Below are 23,261 nucleotides of genomic sequence, written 5' to 3'. Positions count from 1 at the left end.
CATAGCCTGTCTTCATCTAACCCTGCATTCTTTAGGGGTTTCAAACAGAAACAGGAACTATATGTCATCTACCTTCCAAACACCCTTTCACTCTCTGATCCTTATGAAATTTGTCACAAGGCTCAAGAGCATCAGTCGTGAGAAGGCCAGTCCAGCAGAAAGAAACCCTCCGACCCTCCCCATTGACCAACTGTCAGAATGAACAAAATGCAGTCCTGGATGTAATTGAGAGCAGAAATAATAGCAGCAGAATCTAACCCCTGTAATCAATTGTGAACTTGTTGGTGTCTCAGCAGGTATGAGGAAACACAGAATCCCTTCCCACATTGAGAGCAGGTGAACGGTCTCTCCCTCCTGTGAACACGCAGGTGGGACGTCAGGCTGGATAATTGATTGAATCCTTTCCCACATTGAGAGCAGATGAATGGCCTCTCACCACTGTGATCCCACTAGTGCCTCTGCAGGCTGGATAATTGAGTGAATCCATTCCCACACAGAGTAGGTGAACGGTCTCTCCCCAGTGTGAACTCGCTTATGTGTCTGCAGGGTGAATGACTGACTGAATCCTTTCCCACAAAGAGAGCAGCTGAATGGGCTCTCCGCAGTGTGATTGCGTCGATGAACTTCCAGTGCAGATGGGGCTCTGTATCTCTTCCCACAGTTCCAGCATTTCCACTGTTTCTCCATATTTTGGGTCTCCTTGTGTCTCTCCAGGTTAGACAATTGAAGCCTTACCCATACAGAGAGCACATGAGCAGTCTCTCCCTGTTGAGTGCTGCGATGTTTTGTCAGGCTGCGTGTCTGGTTAAAGCTCTTTCCACAGTCAGTGCTCTGGAACACTCTCGGGTATGTGTTCCCCAAGGAATCAAGTGACTCTGGCAGATCAAGACATGGGGCGAGATTCTCCGACCCCCCGCCGCGTCGGAGAATCGCCGGGGCCTGGCGTGAATCCCGCCCCCGCCAGTTGCTGAATTCTCCACCACCGGATATTCGGCGGGGGCGGGAATCGCGCCACGCCGGTTGGCGGGCCAGCCCCGCGATTCTCCGGCCCGGATGGGCCGAAGTCCCGCCGCTAAAATGCCTGTCCCGCCGGCGTAGATTAAACCACCTACCTTACTGGCGGGACAAGGCGGCGCGGGCGGCTCACGGTCACGGCTTCCTGTCCTTAACACAGAGATCATCACAGGGGGACATCACAATCAAACCCAGCAACTACCCACATGTACTTTTTGTCAGGTTGGTGTCAATATCCACCCCCTCACTTTTCATCCCAGTCCCAGGAGATTGGAGACTCAGCTCCGGACGAGTAATGGCGAGCGCAGCTCCCACAATCCCCCCATGCTGGAGAAACCTCTCTATCCGCCATGTGGGTGGGTGGTCTGGAACTGCACATGTCCAAGGGAAAGGGGCCCTTAAATGAAAAAAAAACACTGGGCACTTAGAATTTAAAAAAAATAATTCTGTCTAGCTCATCCTTGAATATATTGAATGACCCCCAGACTCCACTGGTTCCTCTGGGAAACGAATTCCAGAGATTAACAATCCTCTTGAGGTAAGAGAGTACTGAAAATATAAAACATTGTTACAGTACAATATTACAAGACTAGAATAATAAATGTACTTTACAGAACCATAAATAATATATCTAATTTTCCCCATATAACAACACTGGACATTTCTCTGGCCGATATTAATTTACTGTACCTTAAATGTTCAGCCTTCACCTGGGGAAACCAGCCCTTTAATTGTGAACTTTAGGAAAGAGACCATCCTTTTAGCCAGGCAAATAAAGGTGTCAAGCTGAGGAAGCAAAGGATGTCAATGTCTTTCATAGACAGAGACCTGGGCCAAGCTTTCCAGAGTCTGCACTCTCCCTGAATTCACTTCCTTTCTCTTCATTTGCTGCAAGTGACCAATTGAAGATCAGAATGAGAAAATAAATGGAAAGGGGGAGAAAAGAAAGTTTTACTCCCTAGATGTTGGATACAGGAGGAAGTTTTAGTCTGTGTGAAGTTCAAGCTCATTCAGCATTCGAGAAACAACAGCTTTGCTCGGCAGAAACCTCCATGTCCAGCTTCCTGCATTGAGACAATGGGGGAGCTCTGATTGGCGGAGGAGCAGAGTCCTTCCGATCGTTTAACACTTCCCCATTGGTTGCCAGCCGCTTAAAGCCACAGGGCACCATGTCACGTGGCCACGGAAGCACTTTTGACCTCAAGAGCGGACCACATGCCCAATGGAATAGCCTTTTTCTGTGTGTGCAACTGACCTCTTCCTTGGACATGCGCAGTCCCGTGCTCCCCGCCAGCGCTGCGGATAAAGTGGTTTCTCAAGCGCGGGGGATTGTGGGAGCCCCGGTCGCCATTACCCATACTGAGCCCAGTCTCCAAATTACTGGGACTGGGATGAAAAGCGAGGAGGAATGGGCGGCAGTAACCTCATCCTGGCACAAAGTACTTGTGGGTAAATGGAAAAAAAATTAAAGTACCCAATTAATTTATTTTCCAATTTTTAATATAAATTTAGAGTACCCAATTTTTTTTTTCCAACGAAGGGGCAAAATTAGCATAGCCAATTCACCCACCCTGCATATCTTTTTGAGTTGTGGGGGTGAGTCCCAGGTAGGCACAGGGAGAATGGGCAAACTCCATACGGTCTGTGACCCAGGGACGGGATCGATCCTGGGTCCTCCGTGTCATGAGGCAGCAGTGCTAACCACTGCTGCCAAATTCATTTTCCAATTAAGGGGCAATTTAGCGTGGCCAATCCAGCTATTCTGCACATCTTTGGGTTGTGGGGATGAGACCCAAGCAGACACGGGAAGAATATGCAAACTTCCTTTGGCGCCATGAGGTAGCAGTGCTAACTACTGCACCACCATGCCTCTCCCCTTAGCAAAACAGTTTGTTAACTTAAGGATAAGATTTAGACACTTGGGTGACATATTGGGGAGGACAATAGGTGAGAGTGAAACTACCAGAGAGTCAGCATCTTGAGGGGAGGAGAATTGGGGAAAAGCAGGAGAACAGTGGGGTGAATTAGTGTTAAAATAAATAGTGAGACGGGAGTGCATGAGGGGACAGAGATTTATAGTTTGAGAGGGAGAAGGATGTTTCATGGCAAGTAGAATTTTGTATTCTGAATTTCTGTCATCTATTTTTGCTGCAGTTGTGTTGGCATCAGAGACAAACATCTGGATTCCACCAAAAATTTTTATTTGATGATTACCAGAACACCAGGAATAATTCCCCTGCTCTTCTTTGAAACAGTGACCTTGTATCTTAAACATCCATCCGAACAGGCAGACCAGAGCTCGGTTTCATGCCTGATCTGAAATTCTACATTCTCCTTCCAGACTGCAGTAGTCTTCCTTGGTTTTTATGCTCAAATCCTTGAGTAAGATATAAATATCGGGACCTTTGATTCAGAGGCGAGAGTGCTGTGAACTGAATGCAACTGACTGTAATGACCTTTTTTTGTAGCATTTTAGAAGGGGAGCTTTTACAGACTGTAAACTAAATCAAATGTCGGCAGGGTCTGATTGATTCATTCAATTTCTCAGGTTGTGAATACCATCAGTCTTTTTATCTTGGAGAAGTGACTTTTTGTTCTGTCAGTTTGAAACATGGGAGTGTGAATGGTAAAGCAGTGAAATACACACAGGGAAGTGAAAGTGCTCCAGAGCACTGACTGTGGAAAGATCCTCAACCAGTTATGCAGCCTGAAATAACATCGAACCATTCAGATTTTGGAGAGACCGTAGAGGCATGGAAATGTAGGAATTGTGGGAACTAATTCAGATTCTACTTGCATGGAAACTCATCAACACTGTCACACCAGTTAGAGCTGTTGACATGTATGGGAAGGGATTTACATATTCTGCCAACCGACTGAACCACCAGTGAGTTCACAATGAGGATGGGACATTCGCCTGCTCTCTGTGTGAGAAGAGATTCATTCAGTTGTCCCACCTGCTGTCACAACAATCCAGTCACGCAGGGGAGAAGCCGTTCACCTGCATCCAGTTTGGAAAGGGATTCCTTGGGTCATCTACCCAGCTGAGACTCCAGCGAGTTCATATGTGAGTGCAGAGATTGGATTTTGCTGTTATTGCTGCTAATTACAGTCAAGACTATTCATTCTGACATTAGCTCAGTTGGTCTACGTCAGTGTTTAGGCTCCACTTGAGCTTCTTTCAATTCTACTTCAACTCCTGTAAATCAGCAGAACCTTCTATTCCTTCTTCCGTCATGTGTTCATCTAGGTTCCCCTTATATCTGTCTCTGACCTCAACCACTTCATGTGGTAGCGTGGTCCACATTCTCACCTCCCTGAAAAAAAGAACAGTTCCTCCTGAATTTATCAGTGATCATCTTATCTTTGTTTCCACAATTTCTGGCCTCCCCCACAAGTGAAAGCTCTTCATCTCAACAACAACCCTAAAAAAAACCTTTATAATCTTAAAGTCTCTATCAGGTCAACCATCAGCCTTCTCTTTCCCAGAGAAAATACCCCAGTCTGTTCAGTCTATCCTGTAACTTAAAACTCTCCATTCATGTACCATCCTTGTGAATCTTTCTTGCACCTTGTCCTGTTTCTCTCTCTCATTTTTATAATTATGGAGATGCAGAACTGCTCACAGTATTCGAAGTGTAGTCAAACCAGGATCTAACAAATTGAACATGACTTCTCTGCTTTTCAATGTTCTTCCTCAGCAAATGAGGCCCAGGTATGGGCCCCATAATTCAGGAAGGATGTCAAGACTTTGGAAAGGCTGCAGGGATTTAGTACGGTGACAGGAATGAGGAACCTCAGTTCTGTGAAGAGGCCGAGGTTGTTCTCCTTAGAGCAGTGAAGGCCAAGAGGAAATTTGGTGTAGTAACTCAATTCATCGGAACCTAAATATAATCAGCCTTTGAATCTAGAAGGAAAAATATGTGTCTCTGCTCTGTCTGCTTCAAAAACTTTTAAATATTGGTGTTACTGGAAAGTGTTCCAATGCATTGACTTAGGAAAGACCATCCCAGTGTGTGTGTGTGTGTGTGTGTGTGTGTTTATGGGGTGGGGGTGGGGGGGGGGGAGAATGGACGAGGCTTCAACTTATTATTGAACCTGGACAGTCCTTAGTATCCTGCAACATGGGGAAAGTATGCAGCATCTGCAGTAGTATGGAGCCTTTGGGAACAGATTCAGATTTGCATTTGCGCTGGAAGCTCATCGATGCAGTCACACTGGTGAGATCGGTCACCTGCTCAGAGTGTGGGAAGAGATTCACTCAGTCCTCCAGCTCACTGAAATACCATGTCACTCACACCAATAACTGACAGTTTAAATGCTCTGAGTGTGTGAGTGCCTTTAAAAGCTCTGTGGAACTGATGGCCCACCACTCACACTGAGGATAAACCGTTCAGCTGCTGTCACTGCACAAAGAGATTTAAAACATCATCCCACCAGCTGAGATACCAGTGGGTTCACACCGGGGAGGGACCTGCTCCAAGTGTGAGAAGGGATTCAGTAATTAATCTGATCTGCAGATATACCCGTGAGTTCACACCAGGGAGAGACCATTCACCTGCTCCATGTATGGTAAGAAATTCAATAATTCACCCAGCCGGCTGAAACACAAGTGCAGTAACATCAATTAGAAAGGTTTTAGATAGTTTGTGAGGGGTGGTCAAGTGGGGGAAGGGGAGGGGGAGTGGGATGGTCAGGTAGGGGTGGTGGCGGCGGGGGGATTGTAATGTGTCAGGATTGGAGGCTGAGAGCAGTCATGAGCAGAGAGGGGGGCCATCTTGGATGGGCCCAGTTCAGGGCAGAATTAAGTGAGGCAGAACTGATAGGGGATGATGGCGGACGGTAGCGGGGAATAGAGGTACAAGCCTCCAGTAAGATTGTGACATGAAATGTCCGGGGGCTAAATGGGCCGGTCAAGAGGGCCCGGGTTTTTGCACACCTGAGGGGTATGAAAGCGGAGGTGATTTTTCTACAGGAGACAAATCTCCAGGTAAAGGATCAGGTTAGGCTGAGGGAGGGATGGGTGGGGCAAGTCTTCCACTCGGGGTTTGATTCAGAGTCAAGGAGAGGTAGCCATCTTGCTGAACAAGAGAACCGGGTTCGTGGGGGCCAGGGAGGTGCAGGACCCAGGAGGAAGGTGTGTGATAGTGAGTGGGGTGCTAGACGGGATGCCTGTGGTGCTAGTCAATGTATATGTGCCTAATTGGGAAGTTGCTGGGTTTATAAGGGGGTCTTGGGAGCGATCCTGGAGATAGATACACAGCAACTGATTATGGGCAGAGACTTTAATTGTGAAATGGAGCCGAAGGTGGACAGGTCGAGGCCCAAGTCGATGGGAAGGTCGAGGATGACAAAGGAGTTGGGAGAGTTTATGGAGAATATGGAAATGGTTGTCCCATGAAGGTTCAGGAACCATGGATGGAGGGAGTACTCCTTCTTCTCGCATGTGTATAATGTGTATTGAAGTATTGCTTTCTTTGTGGTGAGTCGGGTGGTGCTGGTGGGGGTAGTGGGAGTGGCCTATGCGTGAATCATGATCTCAGATCTTGCACTGCACTGGCTGGATGTGAGGCTTCATTCGGGACAGGTGCAGAGGCCGGGATGGAGGCTGGGCTCAGGCATATTGGCGGATTAGGGGTTTTGTTATAAGGTGAGGAGGGTGACTGGGGATTATGTGGAGCTGAATCAGAATGGGAAGGTGTCGGCACCCACGTTCTGGGAGACGTTGAAGGCGGTGGTTCAATGTGAGATTATCTTGTTTAAGGCTCACAGGGGTCGGAGGAGGAGGGAGGAGCACGGACGGCTGCTGGACCAGATAGTCGAGGTGGGCAGGAGATACCGGGGAGGGGGGCCACTAAGGAGTTGCTGGGGTGAGGAAGAGGCTGCAGGGGCACTTTGATAGGTTGATGACGAGAAAAGCGGTGCGGCAGCTACGGAGGGCAAGTAGGGTCCAGTACGAGAACAGAGAGAAGGCGAGGGGCCTTCCGGTTTCGGGGGTTTGCTAAGAAGTCACACATCAGGTGGCTCTCCTCCCGCGAACCTGAAAAATAGACTATTTTTCCTTGACAAACGCCTGCAAATGATACAAATCAGCCCCACACCATTACAAAATGAAGGAAGAAGGAAAGATGCTGAACAACAGCCAGTCCAGAGGCTGAGTGGAGACCAGGAGTGGGAAAAGCCGGGACAAACAACAATTGGCTGAGCCGACCAGCGCACGAGGCGGTGAACCTCGGAACCCGCCAGAGTGAGAGGAACCGACCCACCGCACGAAAAGCCCACTCTCACCAGGGGATGGATGGAGGATATTCCTCTCAAGTGAGTTGAGGGAATACCACGAAGAGATGAAATTGGACATACAAACTGCGGTGAAGCTTGTGGCCGAAGCTCTGGTGAACATGCAGGTGGCCCTGGACAAAGCCGAAAAGCGACTGGAGGCCCAGGAGGCAACGATTAAAGATCTGGAAAGAGCCACAACGGACCAGAGCGACTGGATCATCGCCCTGGAAAAGGAGGTGGCAAGGCTGGTCGCGATACAAGGCAACCTGAGAGGAAAGGTTGAGGATCAGGTGAACCGGTCGAGGCGGCAGAACCTACGAATCGTGAGCCTACCGGAGAGGAGCAAAGGTAGGAACCCCACAGATTATGTGGCCCAAATGCTGGGTAACCTGCTGGGAAGGGACAGCTTCCCCAAACCACCAGAAATTGCCAGAGTGCACCGGTCGCTCCCATCAAAGCCCAAACCGGATAACAGCCGAGGGCGATAATCGGCAAGATGCACCGGTACCAGGACCGGGAAAGAATCCTGTGCTGGGCCAGGCAGTCCACAAACTGCAGCCGGGAAGGTCACAAGATCCGGATCTACCAGGACGTTGGGGCTGACCTGGCCAAGCATTGGGCCGGATTTAACACAGTGAAGGCCGCGCTGTACAGAAACGGCGTAGGATTCGGAATGCTGGACCCAGCCAAGCTCTGGGTCATGTATCAAGGCAGGGAACACTTTCTCACGCTCCCTGCAGACGCATGTTCGTCGCAGAGAACAGACTGGAGAAATGGCAGCAGGGGCAGCGATGAAGAGCCCGCAGAATGAGACTTTGATAAAGCAATGTTTTAACAAAAAAAAGCTCTCTCCCTTTTACAGTCTGCACAGCCAACAGGAGACCATTGCCACAGAGACCGCTTCACACGGGTGAACACTGCCCCGTTTTGGAGACGAGAGCAGCAAGAGAGGGAAGGATGATCTAAATATAGCTAAGCACAGGGAAATGGCGGACAGGAAGCCCAGAAATCGGGCAATGGGAGGAAGTGAAACAACTCCCAGGAGGGGGCCACCACACTAGTGAGGTAGCTAGCACCGGGATTCATGCAGGAGAGAGAGGCTGCGGAGGGGGAAGCCACCTGGCCCCAGGGTGGGGTCGGGCAGATAACGGGCACGGAGGGATAATCAGGGGAGAAAACAGCAGGGAGGGGGAAGGTTTAGCTACGGAATAGAGGTGGGTGTGTGCGGGTGAGAAGACCGGGGGGGGGGGGGGGGGGGGGGGGGGGGGGTGCGGGGGTGGAGGGAAGAAGACCGGAAGGGAGAAATAGGTGTAGAAATATGGAAGGCATTAGACCGGCTACAACAGGCCACATGTGGCGACTTGGAACAAAATGGCTCTGCAAGCAACCACTTTGGAGGGTCCCTGAACAAAGGAAAACCTTGGAGAGCAGGGGCTCACCCACATGGTGTACACACAGTTGGCGGCCATGTTGGATGTCCTCTGGAAAAGGGAAACCCCGGAGCGCAGGGGCCCGACCACCAGGTAAGTATGTTTGATCCCACAGGAACGGGGGGACAAAATAGTCACCTGGAACGTTGGGGGACTTAACGGCCCAGTAAAAAGATCCAGAGTCTCCATCCACCTGAAAAGCATGAAAGCCGACGTAGTCTTCCTCCGAGAGACACATCTGAGGGAGAAGGACCGGCTGCGGTTAAGGAAGGGCTGGGTGGGACAGACCTACCATTCCTGCTATGGGACGAGGACCAGGGTCATTTTGCGAAATAAGAGGACAATGTTCACGGTGACAAGGGTCAGCCTGGCCCTTGGCAGTGCCACTTGGGTGCTGGCCTGGCACTGCCAGGCTGGCATTTTTTGCATGTGCATGTGATCGGGCAGGGGGTGCCCAGCGTGTGTCTTGAGAGGGGTTCGGGTGGCTGGCGACCCTTCCATAGTGCGATCGGGCTGGAGGGGGTGGGGTCGGGAGGTCAGGGCTCGTTTCTGGAGCCTTGGAGATTTAGACATCATTTAAAAATGGCCTCACCATCTCTCGCTAAACTGGGGAGTTCCGGCCAGCGAAGCTCCTCACAGTAGAAAAATGGGTTAAGTGCAGCCTTGGCTGTGCGTCCCCATTCCGGTCCTCTATACAATGCGTGTCACGTTGAATAGCCATGTGTTTCTCAGCGCTGAGAGTGGCATGAAACACGCAGCTAAACGTGCTTGCTAGGGGACTTTGTTTCCTCTTCGGAAAATCGCGCCCACGATGTTAACTTGTTATCTGGTTGTTCTATTGCAAAATGTTGTTGTATTGTTGCTGGCAATAGCTCTTGTTCTGCTCTGTACCCATTTTCCACCAATTTTACTGTTACTCTGTTGTGGTTATGCTTAAAAAAATATTTTTTAAAAATATAATAATAAACAGATTTAAAACAATCTGTCCAATTTATCCGTAAAAAACATTCAATGACCCTCCCCGCCTCCACTGGTCACTGTGGATAAGAATTCCAGAGACTAACGACCTTCTGAGGGCAGAGATGACTAGGAATAAAAAACATAGCTACAGAACAATATTACAAGACAAGAAATGATAATAAACCAAAGAGAAAATGCTGGAAAATCTCAACAGGTCTGGCAGCATCTGTAGGGAGTGAAAAGAGCTAACGTTGAGTCCAGATGACCCTTTGTCAAAGCTAAAAGACAGAGAAAGTGGGAAATATTTATATTGTGGAGTGAGAATGAAAGATGAGTCATAGCCACAGAAACCAAGGGAAACGAGGTGCCAATAGCCACATAACGCAAGGGGAGTGCTAATGGCAGTCCCCAGAGAGAACAAAAGGTGTGAAAGGCCAAACTGCAGAGAAATTAACATCAGAGGGTAAACTATGAAGTTGTAGATGTGGGGGGAGGGGAAGGTGGGAAGCAAAGGGGAGAAAGTAAGGAAACGTGGAGAAGATGGGGGGTAAATATATATAAAGAAAGGCAAGAGAGAAATAAATGGTAAAAGACAGTTAAAATGAAATGGGATGAAAACAAATGGGTCGAGGTGGGGTAGAGCTGATCATCTGAAGTTGTTGAATTCGATGTTGAGACTGGAAGGAATTAGCGTGCCTAACCGGAAGATGAGATGTTGTTCCTCCAGTTTGCATTGAGCTTCACTGCAACACTGCAGAAGACAAGGGTAGACATGCGGGTATGGAAGCAGGGTCTTGTGTTAGGCAAGCGTAGCTAGGACCCATGCGGGTACCCATTGAAACACATTTCATTTGGAGAAAATGGGATGATAATAAATGTACTTTATTGCAGAACTATCAATAATATATCTGCTCTGTGCCATATAACTACACTGGACATTTCTCGTTATTTCTGATATTAATTTACTGCCCCCTTAACTGTCAGCCATCTCCTGGGGAAAAGAACCCTTCAATTGTGAGCATTCAGAAAGAGACCATCCTTTTAGCCAAAGACATGTGTCAAGCTGAGGGAGCAAAGGATGTCAATGTCTTTGAGAGAGAGAGAGACCTGGGCCAAGCTTTGCAGAGTCTGCACCCTCCCTGGATTCACTTCCTTTCCCTTCAGTTGCTGCAAGTGACCAATTGAAGGTCAGAATGAGAAAAGAAATGGAAAGGGGGAGAAAAGAAAGTGTTTTACTGACAGATATTGGAGACAGGAGGACGTTTCAGTCTGTGTGAAGCTCAATCTTCATTCACACAAAGCCCGCGCGCTGATTGGCTGGAGGACGAGAGTCCTTCCGGTCCCACAACTCTTTCCAATGATCAAAACCTCAGAAGGTCAGGAGGCGGGCTCTCCCCTGCACATACGCAACTTCCCCTCTTCCTTGGGACATGCGCAGTCCCGGGCCAGGGGGAGCTCACCGAGTTGCTTCTCGATCTGGCTGCATCCATCAGCCGGTTTTTTGGAAACCTTTGTCTCGAGGAGGTACAGGGGAAAACTGGTGGGGGTGGGGCTTCGGGGCTCCCGTGTCCGCGTGCCGAGTCTGCGCACTGAGACCCGAAAACGTCTGTTGAACAGAGTGATTCTTATTGGTTGATTCAGATCGGGTTCTCGTGACGTCACAAAGCGGGCATTGGAAGTGAAACTTCCTCCTGTGTCTCCAACATCTGTGAGTAAAAACTTTCCTTTCTCCCCCTTTCCATTTCTTTTCTCATTCTCACCTTTAATTGGTCACTTGCAGCAACTGAAGGGAAAGGAAGTGAATCCAGGGAGGGTGCAGACTCTGCAAAGCTTGGCCCAGGTCTCTCTCTCTCTCTCTTAAAGACATTGACATCCTTTGTTCCCTCAGCTCGACACATTTATTTGTCTGACTAAAAGGATGGTCTCTTTCCCAATGTTCACAATTAAAGGGCTGGTTTCCCCTGGAGATGGCTCACATTTAAGGGGTCAGTAAATTAATATCAGACAGAGATATGTCTAGTATTTTTAAATGGTACAGATTAGATATATTACATATGGTCTGTAATAAAGTACATTTATTATTAACTCCAGTTGTGTAATATTGTGCTGTAGCTATGTTATATATTTCCAGTCATCTCTTCCCTCAGTGGGTTGTTAGTTTCTGGATTTCTCTTCCACATGGACCAGTGGAGTTTGAGAGTCAATGAATATATTCATTACGAAGTCTTACAACACCAGGTTAAAGTCCAACAGGTTTGTTTCGATGTCACTAGCTTTCGGAGCGCTGCTCCTTCCTCAGGTGAATGAAGAGGTATGTTCCAGAAACACATAGATAGACAAATTCAAAGATGCCAAACAATGCTTGGAATGCGACCATTAGCAGGTGATTAAATCTTTACAGATCCAGAGATGGGGTAACCCCAGGTTAAAGAGGTGTGAATTTAACCTGGGGTTACCCCATCTCTGGATCTGTAAAGATTTAATCACCTGCTAATGGTCGCATTCCTGGTATTGTTTGGCATCTTTGAATTCGTCTATATATGTGTTTCTGGAACATACCTCTTCATTCACCTGAGGAAGGAGCAGCGCTCCGAAAGCTAGTGACATCGAAACAAACCTGTTGGACTTTAACCTGGTGTTGTAAGACTTCGTACTGTGCTCACCCCAGTCCAACGCCGGCATCTCCACATCATGAATATATTCATGGATGAGTTGGACAGATTTTTAATATTTCTTTTGTTATTTTTAAAAACTTTTAAAAATAATGAATGCAACAGACTAACAGAAAAATTGATGGAAAATGGGTACAGTGTAGAACAACTGATATTGCTGCATAAATACAAGCAACACATTGCAGAATTAATTTGTAGCAGGATATTTTAGGGACCAGAGCCGCTATATGAAATGCCAGATTAATTGAACAACCGGTAAACAGAGTGAGTGGGGAAAGAGGGTAAGATTATATAAAAACAGAAGGATACCAATGCACACCCCAAAACAGACTAACAGCATAGTTGAATTAAAATAACATAGATGACACAGAATCTCTATAGTGCAGAAGGAGGCTATTCGCTTCTTCAAGTCTGCACTGACCCTCAGAAAATGCACTCACCGAGGCAGACTCCCCACCCTATCCCCATAATCCGGTGCATTGATCATCGTCAACCCACCTAACCTAACATCTTTGGACACTAAGGGGCAATTTAGCATGACCAATCCACTTAACCTGCACATCTTTGGACTGTGGGAGGAAACTGGAGCACCCAGAGGCAACCCACACAGACACAGGGCGAATGTCCATGTCCACACAGATAGGCATTCAAGGAATCAAACCTGGTTCCCTGGCTCTGTGCTAACCACTGTGCCTCACTGTGCCCTACTCTGGGCTCAGTTGAATTGAATTCACTGATGGAAATCCCTGGAGGAGCAAGTCTGTCAAATTGGAGCACATATATTTGAGACAGGGGTCTCATTATTTAACAAATGCATCAGACTTAGAATGAAGTACAGACATTACAATTGCAATGGGATACATTCTGTAATCAATCTGTGCCAGTTTTGGATAGAGGGAGAACTGATTGGCCTGCTTCCATATCGAGCCTGATGGATGTTGGGGCTATCGTAACCAAATTCCGTGTGAAACTAAGATGAGAGGCCAATTGATAAAGCCTGATATTCCGGAGACACCCACCTTTAGCTCCTGGTGATTGGAGCTTAACTAAGTTGAGGTGAGGTTTATTTTTATTCCAGATAAATGTACTAATCATTCCATTAATTTCCTGAATGACCATGGTTGACAGCAGCATAGGCAGCATCTGCAGAGGGTATGCAGTCTGGGCAACACATTCATTTTAATGAAGGTGATCCTCCCTCGCCATGAAATCGGAAGAGCCGACCACCGGGCAAGGTCCCACCTAATAGTCACCATCAGCTGTGGAAAGTTGGCCCCATATAGCTGTCTGAAAAAGGGTCATTGATATTCCCAGATATTTAAATCCCAAGGGGGGAGCATCTGATTGAGAACTTAGCAAGAGGAGGGGGCTTACCCTGCAACACCCTCCCCCCCCCTCCCCCTCCCCTCACCAGCATGGCCTCTGACTCAGTAAAATTCATCTTATAACCAGAGAAGGCACTAAATCTATCCACAATCAGGTGCAGCTGGTTAAGATGAACATTTTGTGGTTTTTATTTTTATCTCGGTGCCTAATGGTCTTTTTGCCAAAATTGGTCTTTATGGGGGTGGATTGGTTGGTTTAATCGTTTGTGTGGGCAGATAAGGTGGCAAGGATTCGGAAGACGGTGATTCAGAGAGGGCGACAGTCAGGCGGCTTGGCCCTGCTGAACCTGTTATACTATTATTGGGCGGCGAACGCAGAGTACGTGTGGGGTTGGAGCAGGGAAACGGAGGCTTTGTAGGCTTCCATTAAAGGGTAGGTGGGGTTAATGGGTTACAGGGATAGGGTGGAGACATGGGCTTATGTAGGGTGCTCTTTCAAAGAGTCGGTGCAGACTCGATGGGCTGAATGGCCTCCTTCTGCACTGTACGGATTCTATGTTCTATAATTTCAAGGAACTGCTAGGTGGGAGGGGAGGGAGGTGAAGAGTTTTGTTAGGGAGTTGGGGTGGGTTTAGAGGTTTTGTGTTGGTTTTACTTTGTAATGTTATGTGTTGCAAATGTTAAAATCAGAATGAAAATACTTTAAAAAAAATCTATCCACTACTCCAATAATGTCCAGGACTGAAACACTGGGGTTCAACACAAACAGCAGCCCGTCATGTGCACACAGAGTGATCTTGTGCTGCCTCACCCCACCCCCCAGTCCCGATATCAGAGACTCCGATCTGATAGCCTCTGGCATTGGCTCAGTGGACAAGGGGGACAGAGGGCAGCCCTGTCTAGTCCCTCTCTGAAGCTGAAAATTCGATGCCCGCAAACCATTGGTGAGCACCGCCGCTGCCGGTCTGTGATGTAACAATTGAATCCACTCAATATAATCCTCACCCAACCCGAAGCCTCGCAGCGGATACACCAGATAATTCCACTCAACTCAAGCAAAAGCTTTCTATGCATTGAAGGAGATCACCAGCCCATCCAATGCATATTTCTGAACAGCCTGAATCAAATTCAGCAACCTTCCAACGTTGTTACTGGAAAATCTTCTCCGTATAAACCCAGTCTGGTCCTCCCGCACGATTGTCGGAAGGATGTCCTCCAGCCTTATCACCAAAACATAAGATCGCAATTTCAAGTCAACATTCAAAAGAGAGGGAACTTGTGACGGGGATGTGCTGAGCAGTCACACATCAGGTGGCTCTCCTCCATACAACAGAAAAATAGGCACTGTCGGCCGAATTTAGCCGCAAAATCAGACTTCAACATCCCCTCACCCTCAACAATAGTGCGGACAACAAAATGCTAGGAAGCAACAGCTCGAAAGGCTGCAGGGTCACAAACTGCAGCAAGGGACAGGAGCGGCGAGCAAGCGGGTCGGCGGCCCCAATCGACTACGTGGCCCAAATGCTGGGAAATCTGATTGGGAGGGACAGCTTCCCCAAACCGCCAGACATCGACAGGGCGTCACCTCGCAATGAACAGGGGAGCCAGCTCATAGGAGGGAGGGGGCGAGGTCAGCAGAGCGCAGGAGAGGGTGAGGAGGAGGCAGCAGGGACACAAGCAGAGCGGGTGTAGGATGGGGGTCAGATCGATCCTGGGTGGGGGGGGGGCACACCAGCGGGAAAGCTAGTGCCAGGAAGTACGGGAGAGAGAGGGCCCGTGGCACATCTCCCACTGGGAAGAGAGCGTCTGTGTGTGGGGGGGGGGGGGAGAAAGAGAGGATAGAGGAGGGGGATACGGTGGGGTGGGGGGCAGAATAGAAGAGGGGGGGATACAGTGGGCTGGGAGGGAGATAGAAGAGGGGGGGATACGGTCTGATCATGAGCGGGGAAACTTCACACCTGTTTACAGGATCCATTTACTGACAGATCAATCCCAGAACAGGGAAAATGACAGCCATGGTGAGGGAACTGGGAACGTTCATGGAGCAGACGGGGGCAGTGGATCCCTGGCAATTCTTACACCCGGGTGAGAAGGAATTCTCGTTCTTCTCACCAGTGCACAAGGTCTACACTCACATCGGCTTCTTTGTTGTGGGGAAATCGGTGCTTCCAGAAATAGTCAGAGCGAAATAATCCATGATTGGAATCTCAGACCACGCTCCACATTACATGGATGTGAGGTTGGAGACGGGACAAACCCAATGCCCCACATGGAGGTTGGACACGGCCCTCTTGGCCGACAAGGTCTTCTGCCAGAAAACATCACCGGCCATCGGCAAGTACATCACTAACAGCCAGAACGGGGAAGTCTCAACTTCCACGTTCTGGGAGGCACTGAAGGCTGTGATTCGGGGAAAAATAATCGCCAAAAGGCTCGTAGAGACAGGGAAGAGAGAGCGGTTAGGCAGCAACTGATCGACTCCATTCTGGAGGTTGACAGACGATACTCCGAGGCCCTGACCATAGAGCTTCTGCTGGAGAGGAAGAAGCTGCAAAAGAACTTTGACCTGCTCCCCACCAGGAAAGCAGTGACCAACTCCACCAGGCACGGGGGACCTTTTATGAGCGCGGAGAGGGCTAGCCGCCTGCTGGTTCACCAGCTGAGAAAGAAGGCAGCCACTAGGGAAATAGCCCAGGTAAAGGATAACAGAGGCAGACTGGTAGAATAATTTTTATAATTGTCACAAGTAGGCTTACATTAACACAGCAATGAAGTTAGTGTGAAAATACCCTAGTCGCCACACTCCGGCACCTGTTCGGGTACACTGAGGGAGAATTCAGAATGTCCAATTCACCTAACAGTATGCCTTTCGGGACTTGTGGGAGGAAACCGGAGCTCCCGGAGGAAACCCGCGCAGACATGGGGAGAACGTGCAGACTCCACACAGACAGTGACGGGAATCGAACCTGGGACCCTGGCGCTGTGAAGCAAAATTGCTGACCACTGTGCTACCGTGCCGCCCAACCATAGCCGTCCCGTAGCCCAACCAAAAAAGGTCAACCAAGCGTTCAAGGCCTTCTACCGGGGACTGTACGCCTCCGAGGACCCCCTCCTCCCCGGAGAGAGTTCGGAATCTTCTTGGGCCACAAACCCAACCTGGGCAAAAACAAAGATTTCCCGGTGAGGGGGAGGGGCAGAGCTGGAGGGCCTCCCAGTTAAAATAGCCCAAAACAAATCCCGCTACCTGGAGATCCAGTTTTCCCACGAGTGGACACGAATCCACAAGTGGAAGCTGACCAGTCTGGCGGAGGAAGTCAAAAACGACCCACAGAGATGGGATGGATTCCTGCTTTCCCTGGCGGGGAGGATGCAGATGATCAAGATGAATGTACTGCCCAGGTTCCTCTTCCTGTTTAGATCCTTACCGATCTACATCCCCAAGGCCTTTTTCCATTCAATAGATAAGGTGATTATGGCGTTTGTGCGGAGGGGCAAGAATTCCAAAATCCCTAAAACAGTACTACAATGGAGAAGAAACATGGGAGGCCTGGCCCTCCCGAACTTGCAATACTAACACTGGGCAGCCACGGCCGAAAGAGTGAGGAGATGGGTAAAGGGCCCAGTCATAGAATGGGTGATGATGGACGAGTCCTCATGTACAGGAATGACCCTCCGGGCCCCACTCCCATCCCCGGCAGCACCAGTCCAGTGGTGGCAGCTACCCTGAGAACCTGGAACCAGATGTGGCAGCATTTCAGTCTGACCGATGTGTCCTTCATGGCCCCCATCTGCGGCAACCATAGGTTTGCACCAGCCATTCTCAACACCACCTTCAAGAGGTAGAGACAGGGTGGGGGAACACTGATGGTTAGGGACTTTTACACGGGAAATAGACTAGCGACCTTAGAGGAGCTGATGGAGAGACTGAACCTACCAAACAGGGATGAGCTCCAGGTCAAACACTTTCTCTGCAAGGAGACACCAGCACACCCAGAAACCCTGAGAAGCACAATGCAAGAGGAGTTACTGGACGCAGACAGTCTGGGGAAGGGAAACTGTGGGGACCTGTACGGACAACTCTTAATAAGGATGCGCTCCTTACTTGACGAAACCCAGGAAAAATGGGCAGAAGAGCGAGGGACGGAAATAGGGTGGGGTCTCTGGAGCGAAGCACTGAACGGGACCAACTCCACCTTCTCCTACGCAAGGCTAAGCTTCATGCAGCTGAATGTTGTGCACAGAGCGCACCTGACAAGAACCCGAATGAGCAGGTTCTTCCCGGAGATGGAGGACAAATGTGAATGGTGCCAGCGGGGCCCGGCAAACCATACCCACATGTTCTGAGTATGCCCCAGACTTGTCGAATTCTGGACAGCCTATTTAGAGGCAATGTCCATGGTTATGAAGGTGGAGCCGTGCCCACAAATGGCAGTCTTCGGGGTATCGGACCAGACAGAACTACTCATGGGGAAGAGGGTGGACGCCCTTGCCTTTGCTTCTCTAATCGGCCGCTGGAGAATCCTGCTCGGCTGACGATCAGCAGCACCACCCACAGCTGTAGACTGGCTGGCAGACCTATCGGAATTTCTCCACCTGGTGAAGATTAAGCTCACCGTCCGAGGGTCAGAGGATCGTTCCCACAAAGTGTGGAGGCCATTCACCAACTTGTTCCAGGACCTGTTTGAAGCCAGCGGCCAATGGAACACTGGGGAGGGAGGTGGGTGTACGGGGGCCAACGGGATCACAGGGAGCAGGCAGGAAAAGAGGTGGGGGGGGCTACTGGGACAAGGTGGGAGAACCAGAAACCAACTGACACAGAGACCAGAGAGCCGAGAACAAAAACACAAGAGGAGGAACCCCCCAAGGGAAGGTTTAAAACAGGACAGGGAGTGCGCGGGGTGGAAGGGGGGAGGCCCATCAATGGGTGGGGGTGGGGGGGGAGGGGGGGCACCGTCCACTTGTAAATAATAGATAACTCCCATTGTACAGTGAAGGGCCCAGGAAAGGACCCAGAAACGACGAGTGATGGGGCGGAGGGGAGGGACGGGAGATGGGGGGACCGGCACAAAGGAAATTGACATGCACATTGTAATCGGCAGAGTTACCCTGACTGCTTGGATAGTGTATAATAAGCATTGCCACAAGTCTGTTACTGGATGAAAAAGAGGTGAAAAAAACTTCCCCATCCAATCCCGCCTCAATTTAAAGTGTTCCTCATAATCCAGATGGGTTTCCTGTAATAAAGCGATGTCGACTTTCTCCTTTCGAAAGGAGAGGATATTTTTCCTTCTGATAGGGTGATGGATGCCCCGTACATTCCCTGAGAAAATTTGCAGATTAACTGCCGCCATTAGTTAGGCGACAAGAGAGAACAGGAACAGATTTTCACACCACAATCGTGCGTGCGCCATTACCCCCTCCTCCAACTCACTTTACACCAGAGGCACCAAAGTTTCTCCAAATTGCTCCTTTCACAGATAAAAGCCCCGTCTGTACCAGAGTAGGATAAAGTCAACAACACATAAACCCTCCCATAATAACAAAAATACAAAAGAATCACCACCACAATAGACCCAAGGGGACATTCCTCAATAAGACTGAGGACCCGGAGGATTAACCTCACGGCCAGACTGTCGTTACCCTCAGGAAACCTTCTCCAAAATGAGGAGAAGAAAAGTAACTTTTGTAAATTGTTTTTACAGGATATTAGAAGAGGAGGAATTACAGACAGAAATCTCAAACGTCACATCTCAATCTGACTGAGTCTCTCAATTCCTTGAAACTGAATATCACCGGACTTTGAATCTAGAAGGAGAAATGTTTGTCTTTTCTGTCGGCTTCAAAACATCAGTGTGACTGGAAAAGCCCCGAGACACACACACACGAGTGAGAGTGTTCCAGGGCACTGACTGTGGAAAGAGCTTTAACCAGTTACGCAGCCTGAAAAAACATCTCACCATTCACAGCGGACAGAGACTGTACACGTGTTGTGTGTGGACGAGGCTTCAACTGATCGGCAAACCTGGAGAGACACGAGGATACCCAAAACATGGAGAAACGGTGGAAATGTGGGGACTGTGGGAAGGGATTCAGGGTCCCATCTGAGCTGGAAGTTCATCGGCGCATTCACACTGGGGAGAGGCCGTTCACGTGCTCTGTGTGTGAGAGGGGATTCGCTCAGTTATCCGACCTGCGGAAACATCAGCGAGTTCACACTGGGGAGAGGCCGTTCACCTGCTCTCAGTGTGAAAAGGGATTCACTCAGTTATCCACCCTGCTGACACACCAGCGAGTTCACACTGGGGAGAGGCCGTTCACCTGCTCTCAGTGTGAGAAGAGATTCACTACTTCATCGGGACTGCTGGCACATAAGCGAGTTCACACTGGGGAGAGGCCGTTCACCTGCTCTCAGTGTCAGAAGGGATTCACTCGGTTATCCGTCCTGCAGAGACATCAGCGAGTTCACACTGGGGCGAGGCGGTTCACCTGCTCTAAGTGTCAGAAAGGATTCACTCAGTTATCCGACCTGCGGACACACCAGCGAGTTCACATTGGGGAGAGGCCGTTCACCTGCTCTCAGTGTGAGAAGGGATTCACTACTTCATCCGGCCTGCTAACACACCAGCGACTTCACACTGGGGAGAGGCCGTTCACCTGCTCTCAGTGTGAGAAGGGATTCACTACTTCATCCGGCCTGCTGACACACCAGCGAGTTCACACTGGGGAGAGGCCGTTCACCTGCTCTCAGTGTGAGAAGGGATTCACTACTTCATCCGGCCTGCTGACACACCAGCGAGTTCACACTGGGGAGAAGGCGTTCACCTGCTCTCAGTGTGAGAAGGGATTAACTACTTCAGCGGGACTGCTGGCACACCAGCGAGTTCACACTGGGGAGAGGCCGTTCACCTGCTCTCAGTGTGAGAAGGGATTCACTACTTCATCTGGCCTGCTGACACACCAGCGAGTTCACACTAGGGAGAGGCTGTTCACCTGCTCTCAGTGTGAGAAGGGATTCACTACTTCATCCGGCCTGCTGAGACACCAGCGAGTTCACACTGGGGAGAAGGCGTTCACCTGCTCTCAGTGTGAGAAGGGATTCACTACTTCATCGAACCTGCTGACACACCAGCGTGTTCACACTGGGGTGAGGCCGTTCGCCTGCTCTCAGTGTGAGAAGGGATTCACTACTTCATGGAGCCTGCTGGGACACCAGCGGGTTCACACTGGGGAGAGGCCGTTCACCTGTTCTCAGTGTGAGAAGGGATTCATTTGGTTATCCAACCTGCGGAAACACCAGCGAGTTCACACAGGGGAGAAGGCGTTAACCTGCTCTTCGTGAGAGAAGGGATTCAGATATCCATACACCCTGCAGGAACCCTAGTGAGTTAACACCTGGAAGAGGCCATTCACCTACTCTGAGCAGGGGAGACATTCAATGATCCGTCCCATCTCCGGAGACACTAGCGAGTTAATTCTGGGGAAAGACCATTCATCTGCTCTCAATGTGGGGAGGGGGTTTTGTGATTCATCACACCTGTTGTGACTCCAACAAGTTCACAATAAATTGCAGATGTTGGCTCCGTTGTTATTGTTTCTGCTCTCACTGACATCCAGGACTGCATTTTGTTCATTCTGACATCTGGTGAATGGTGATGATTGGAGGGTTTCTTTCTGCTGGACTGGTCAGTCTAACACCTCTGCCTCCGGTGGGCTGACCATTTTTGAGGCTAGTTGCGATTACCTGGTTCCAAGTTTGACGAGGAGCACAGAATGAAAAGGTGTTTGCACATTGGAAGATATTTAGTTCCCAAAGCAGCCACGTTGCCATGAAGATGGGCTGTGGTGGTTACAGGGTTCTTTTGTCTAATTTATCTGGGTGTTTCTCACAGAAGGAGACTGTCATGGTATGAGGGGCAAGTTGTCTGTGGTAGATTGGGAAATTACAATAAACGTATCACTGAAAGTGGCAACGCAGGTGGATAAGGAGCTAAGAAGGCAGACGGCATGCTTGTCTTCATTGGTCTGGACATTGAGTATAAAAATTGGCAAGTCATGCAGCCGCTGCACAAAACCTTAGTTAGGCCACACGTGGATATTGCCTACAATTCTGGTCACCACATTACCAAAAGGATGTGGAGGCTTTGGAGAGAGTACAGAGGAGGTTTACCAGGATGTTTCTTGGCCTGGAGGTTATTAGCTATGAGGAGAGGTTGGATAAACTCTGATTGTTTTCACTCGAGCGACAGAGTTGAGGGACGACCTGATAAAAGTTTACAAAATTGACTGGCACGGACAGAGTGGATAGTCAGAAGCTTTTTCCCAGGTTGGAAAAGTCAATTACCAGGTGACAGAGGTTTAAGGTGCGAGGGGCAAAGTTTAGAGGAGATGTGTGAGGGAGTTATTTTTACACCGAATGCGGTGAGTGCCTGGAACTCGCTGCCGGAGGAGGTGGTGGAAGCAGGTACGATAGTGACGTTTAAGAGGCATCTTGACGAATACATGAATAGGATGGGAATAGACGGATACAGACCCTGGAAGCACAGAAGGTTTTAGTTTAGACAAACATCATGATCCGAGCAGGCTTGGTGGGCCGAAGGGCCTGTTCCTGTGCTGTCCTTTCTTCTTTGTTGTTCTTTGTATGACGATGGACAATAGACAGACAGGCAACCACTAGCATTTTATTTACATAAAATATAGATTCCTTTAAGAAGCAAAAATTAAACAGCAAAATGAAGCTATCGTGGCTAACAAGAAAAGTTAGATTCTATTAGATCAATGGAGGAGACTCAAAGTGGGTAAAATATTAGTGAGCCTGAGGATTGGGAACTTGGTTTAGAATTCAGCAAAGGACCAAGAAACTGATAAAGAGAAAATAGAATATGCGAGCAAACTGGGGAGAAACATAAAAACCAACAGGAAAAATTCCTACCGGAATGTGAAAAGGAAAAGATTAGCAAAGACCAATGTGGGTCCATTCCAGGCAGAGACAGGAGAGTTTATAATTGGGAATAAGGAAATGGCAGAGAAACTAAACAATGTGTGTTTGTCTTCACGGAGGAAGATACAGAAATCGTCCCCAAAACACCAGAGAACCAAGGGACCAGTGAGCACGAGGGAATGAAAGAGATTAGTATTCGTGAGAAAGTAGTACTGGAGAAATTAATGGTATTGAAAGTTAATGAGTCCCCAAAAGCTGCTGCTCTACATCCCAGAGTGTTGAAAGAGGCGGCTGTGGAGATAGTGGATACATTGGTGATCATCTTTCAAAATTCTATAGATTCTGGAATGGTTCCTGCAGATTGGAAGGTGGTAAATGTAACCCCAATATTTAAGGAGGGAGAGAGAAAACAGGAACCACAGAGCCATTAGCCTGACATCAGTAGGAGGGAAAATGCTACAATCTATTATAAAGGATGTGATAACAGAGGAATTAGGAGCAGGAGTAGGCCACTCGGCCCCTCGAGCCTGCTCCACCATTCAATAAGTTCACGGCTGATCTGATTGAAACCTCAACTCCACAGAGGCCCCTCAGAAAATACATCTGAGGAGATAGTAATGATATTCTTTATTATTATAATCTT

General features: G+C 49.0%; 3 protein-coding genes across 4 annotated transcripts in view; 2 read left to right on the top strand and 1 right to left on the bottom strand.

Moving 5' to 3' along the window:
- LOC140422297 (uncharacterized) overlaps nt 1-23,261 on the bottom strand; it is a 380,604-nt gene that overhangs the window by 136,918 nt on the left and 220,425 nt on the right. The window lies entirely within an intron of this gene.
- Nucleotides 11,076-23,261, top strand: part of LOC140422304 (uncharacterized) — a 41,030-nt gene continuing 28,844 nt past the window's right edge. Inside the window, exon 1 of the mRNA XM_072507336.1 lies at nt 11,076-11,207. The gene's annotated coding sequence lies outside the window, so the exon portion shown is untranslated. The remainder of the gene's footprint in view (nt 11,208-23,261) is intronic.
- LOC140422299 (uncharacterized) lies at nt 11,236-21,264 on the top strand. 2 transcript variants are annotated; one of them, XM_072507324.1, is made up of 3 exons: nt 11,241-11,391; nt 13,240-13,411; nt 19,383-21,264. In XM_072507324.1, the coding sequence occupies exon 3, from the start codon at nt 19,730-19,732 to the stop codon at nt 21,017-21,019; it is 1,290 nt and encodes a 429-aa protein (XP_072363425.1). In that variant the 5' UTR covers nt 11,241-11,391; nt 13,240-13,411; nt 19,383-19,729; the 3' UTR covers nt 21,020-21,264. The 2 variants fall into 2 exon arrangements, with proteins under 2 accessions (XP_072363424.1, XP_072363425.1); XM_072507323.1 differs by lacking the exon at nt 13,240-13,411 and having other exon boundaries at nt 11,236-11,391.

This window comes from Scyliorhinus torazame, chromosome 5 (genome assembly GCF_047496885.1).
Source record: "Scyliorhinus torazame isolate Kashiwa2021f chromosome 5, sScyTor2.1, whole genome shotgun sequence".
Taxonomy (NCBI): Eukaryota; Metazoa; Chordata; class Chondrichthyes; order Carcharhiniformes; family Scyliorhinidae; genus Scyliorhinus; species Scyliorhinus torazame.
The sequence above is the reverse complement of the archived record's forward strand: the minus strand, read 5'-3'. Positions and strand labels throughout refer to the sequence as shown.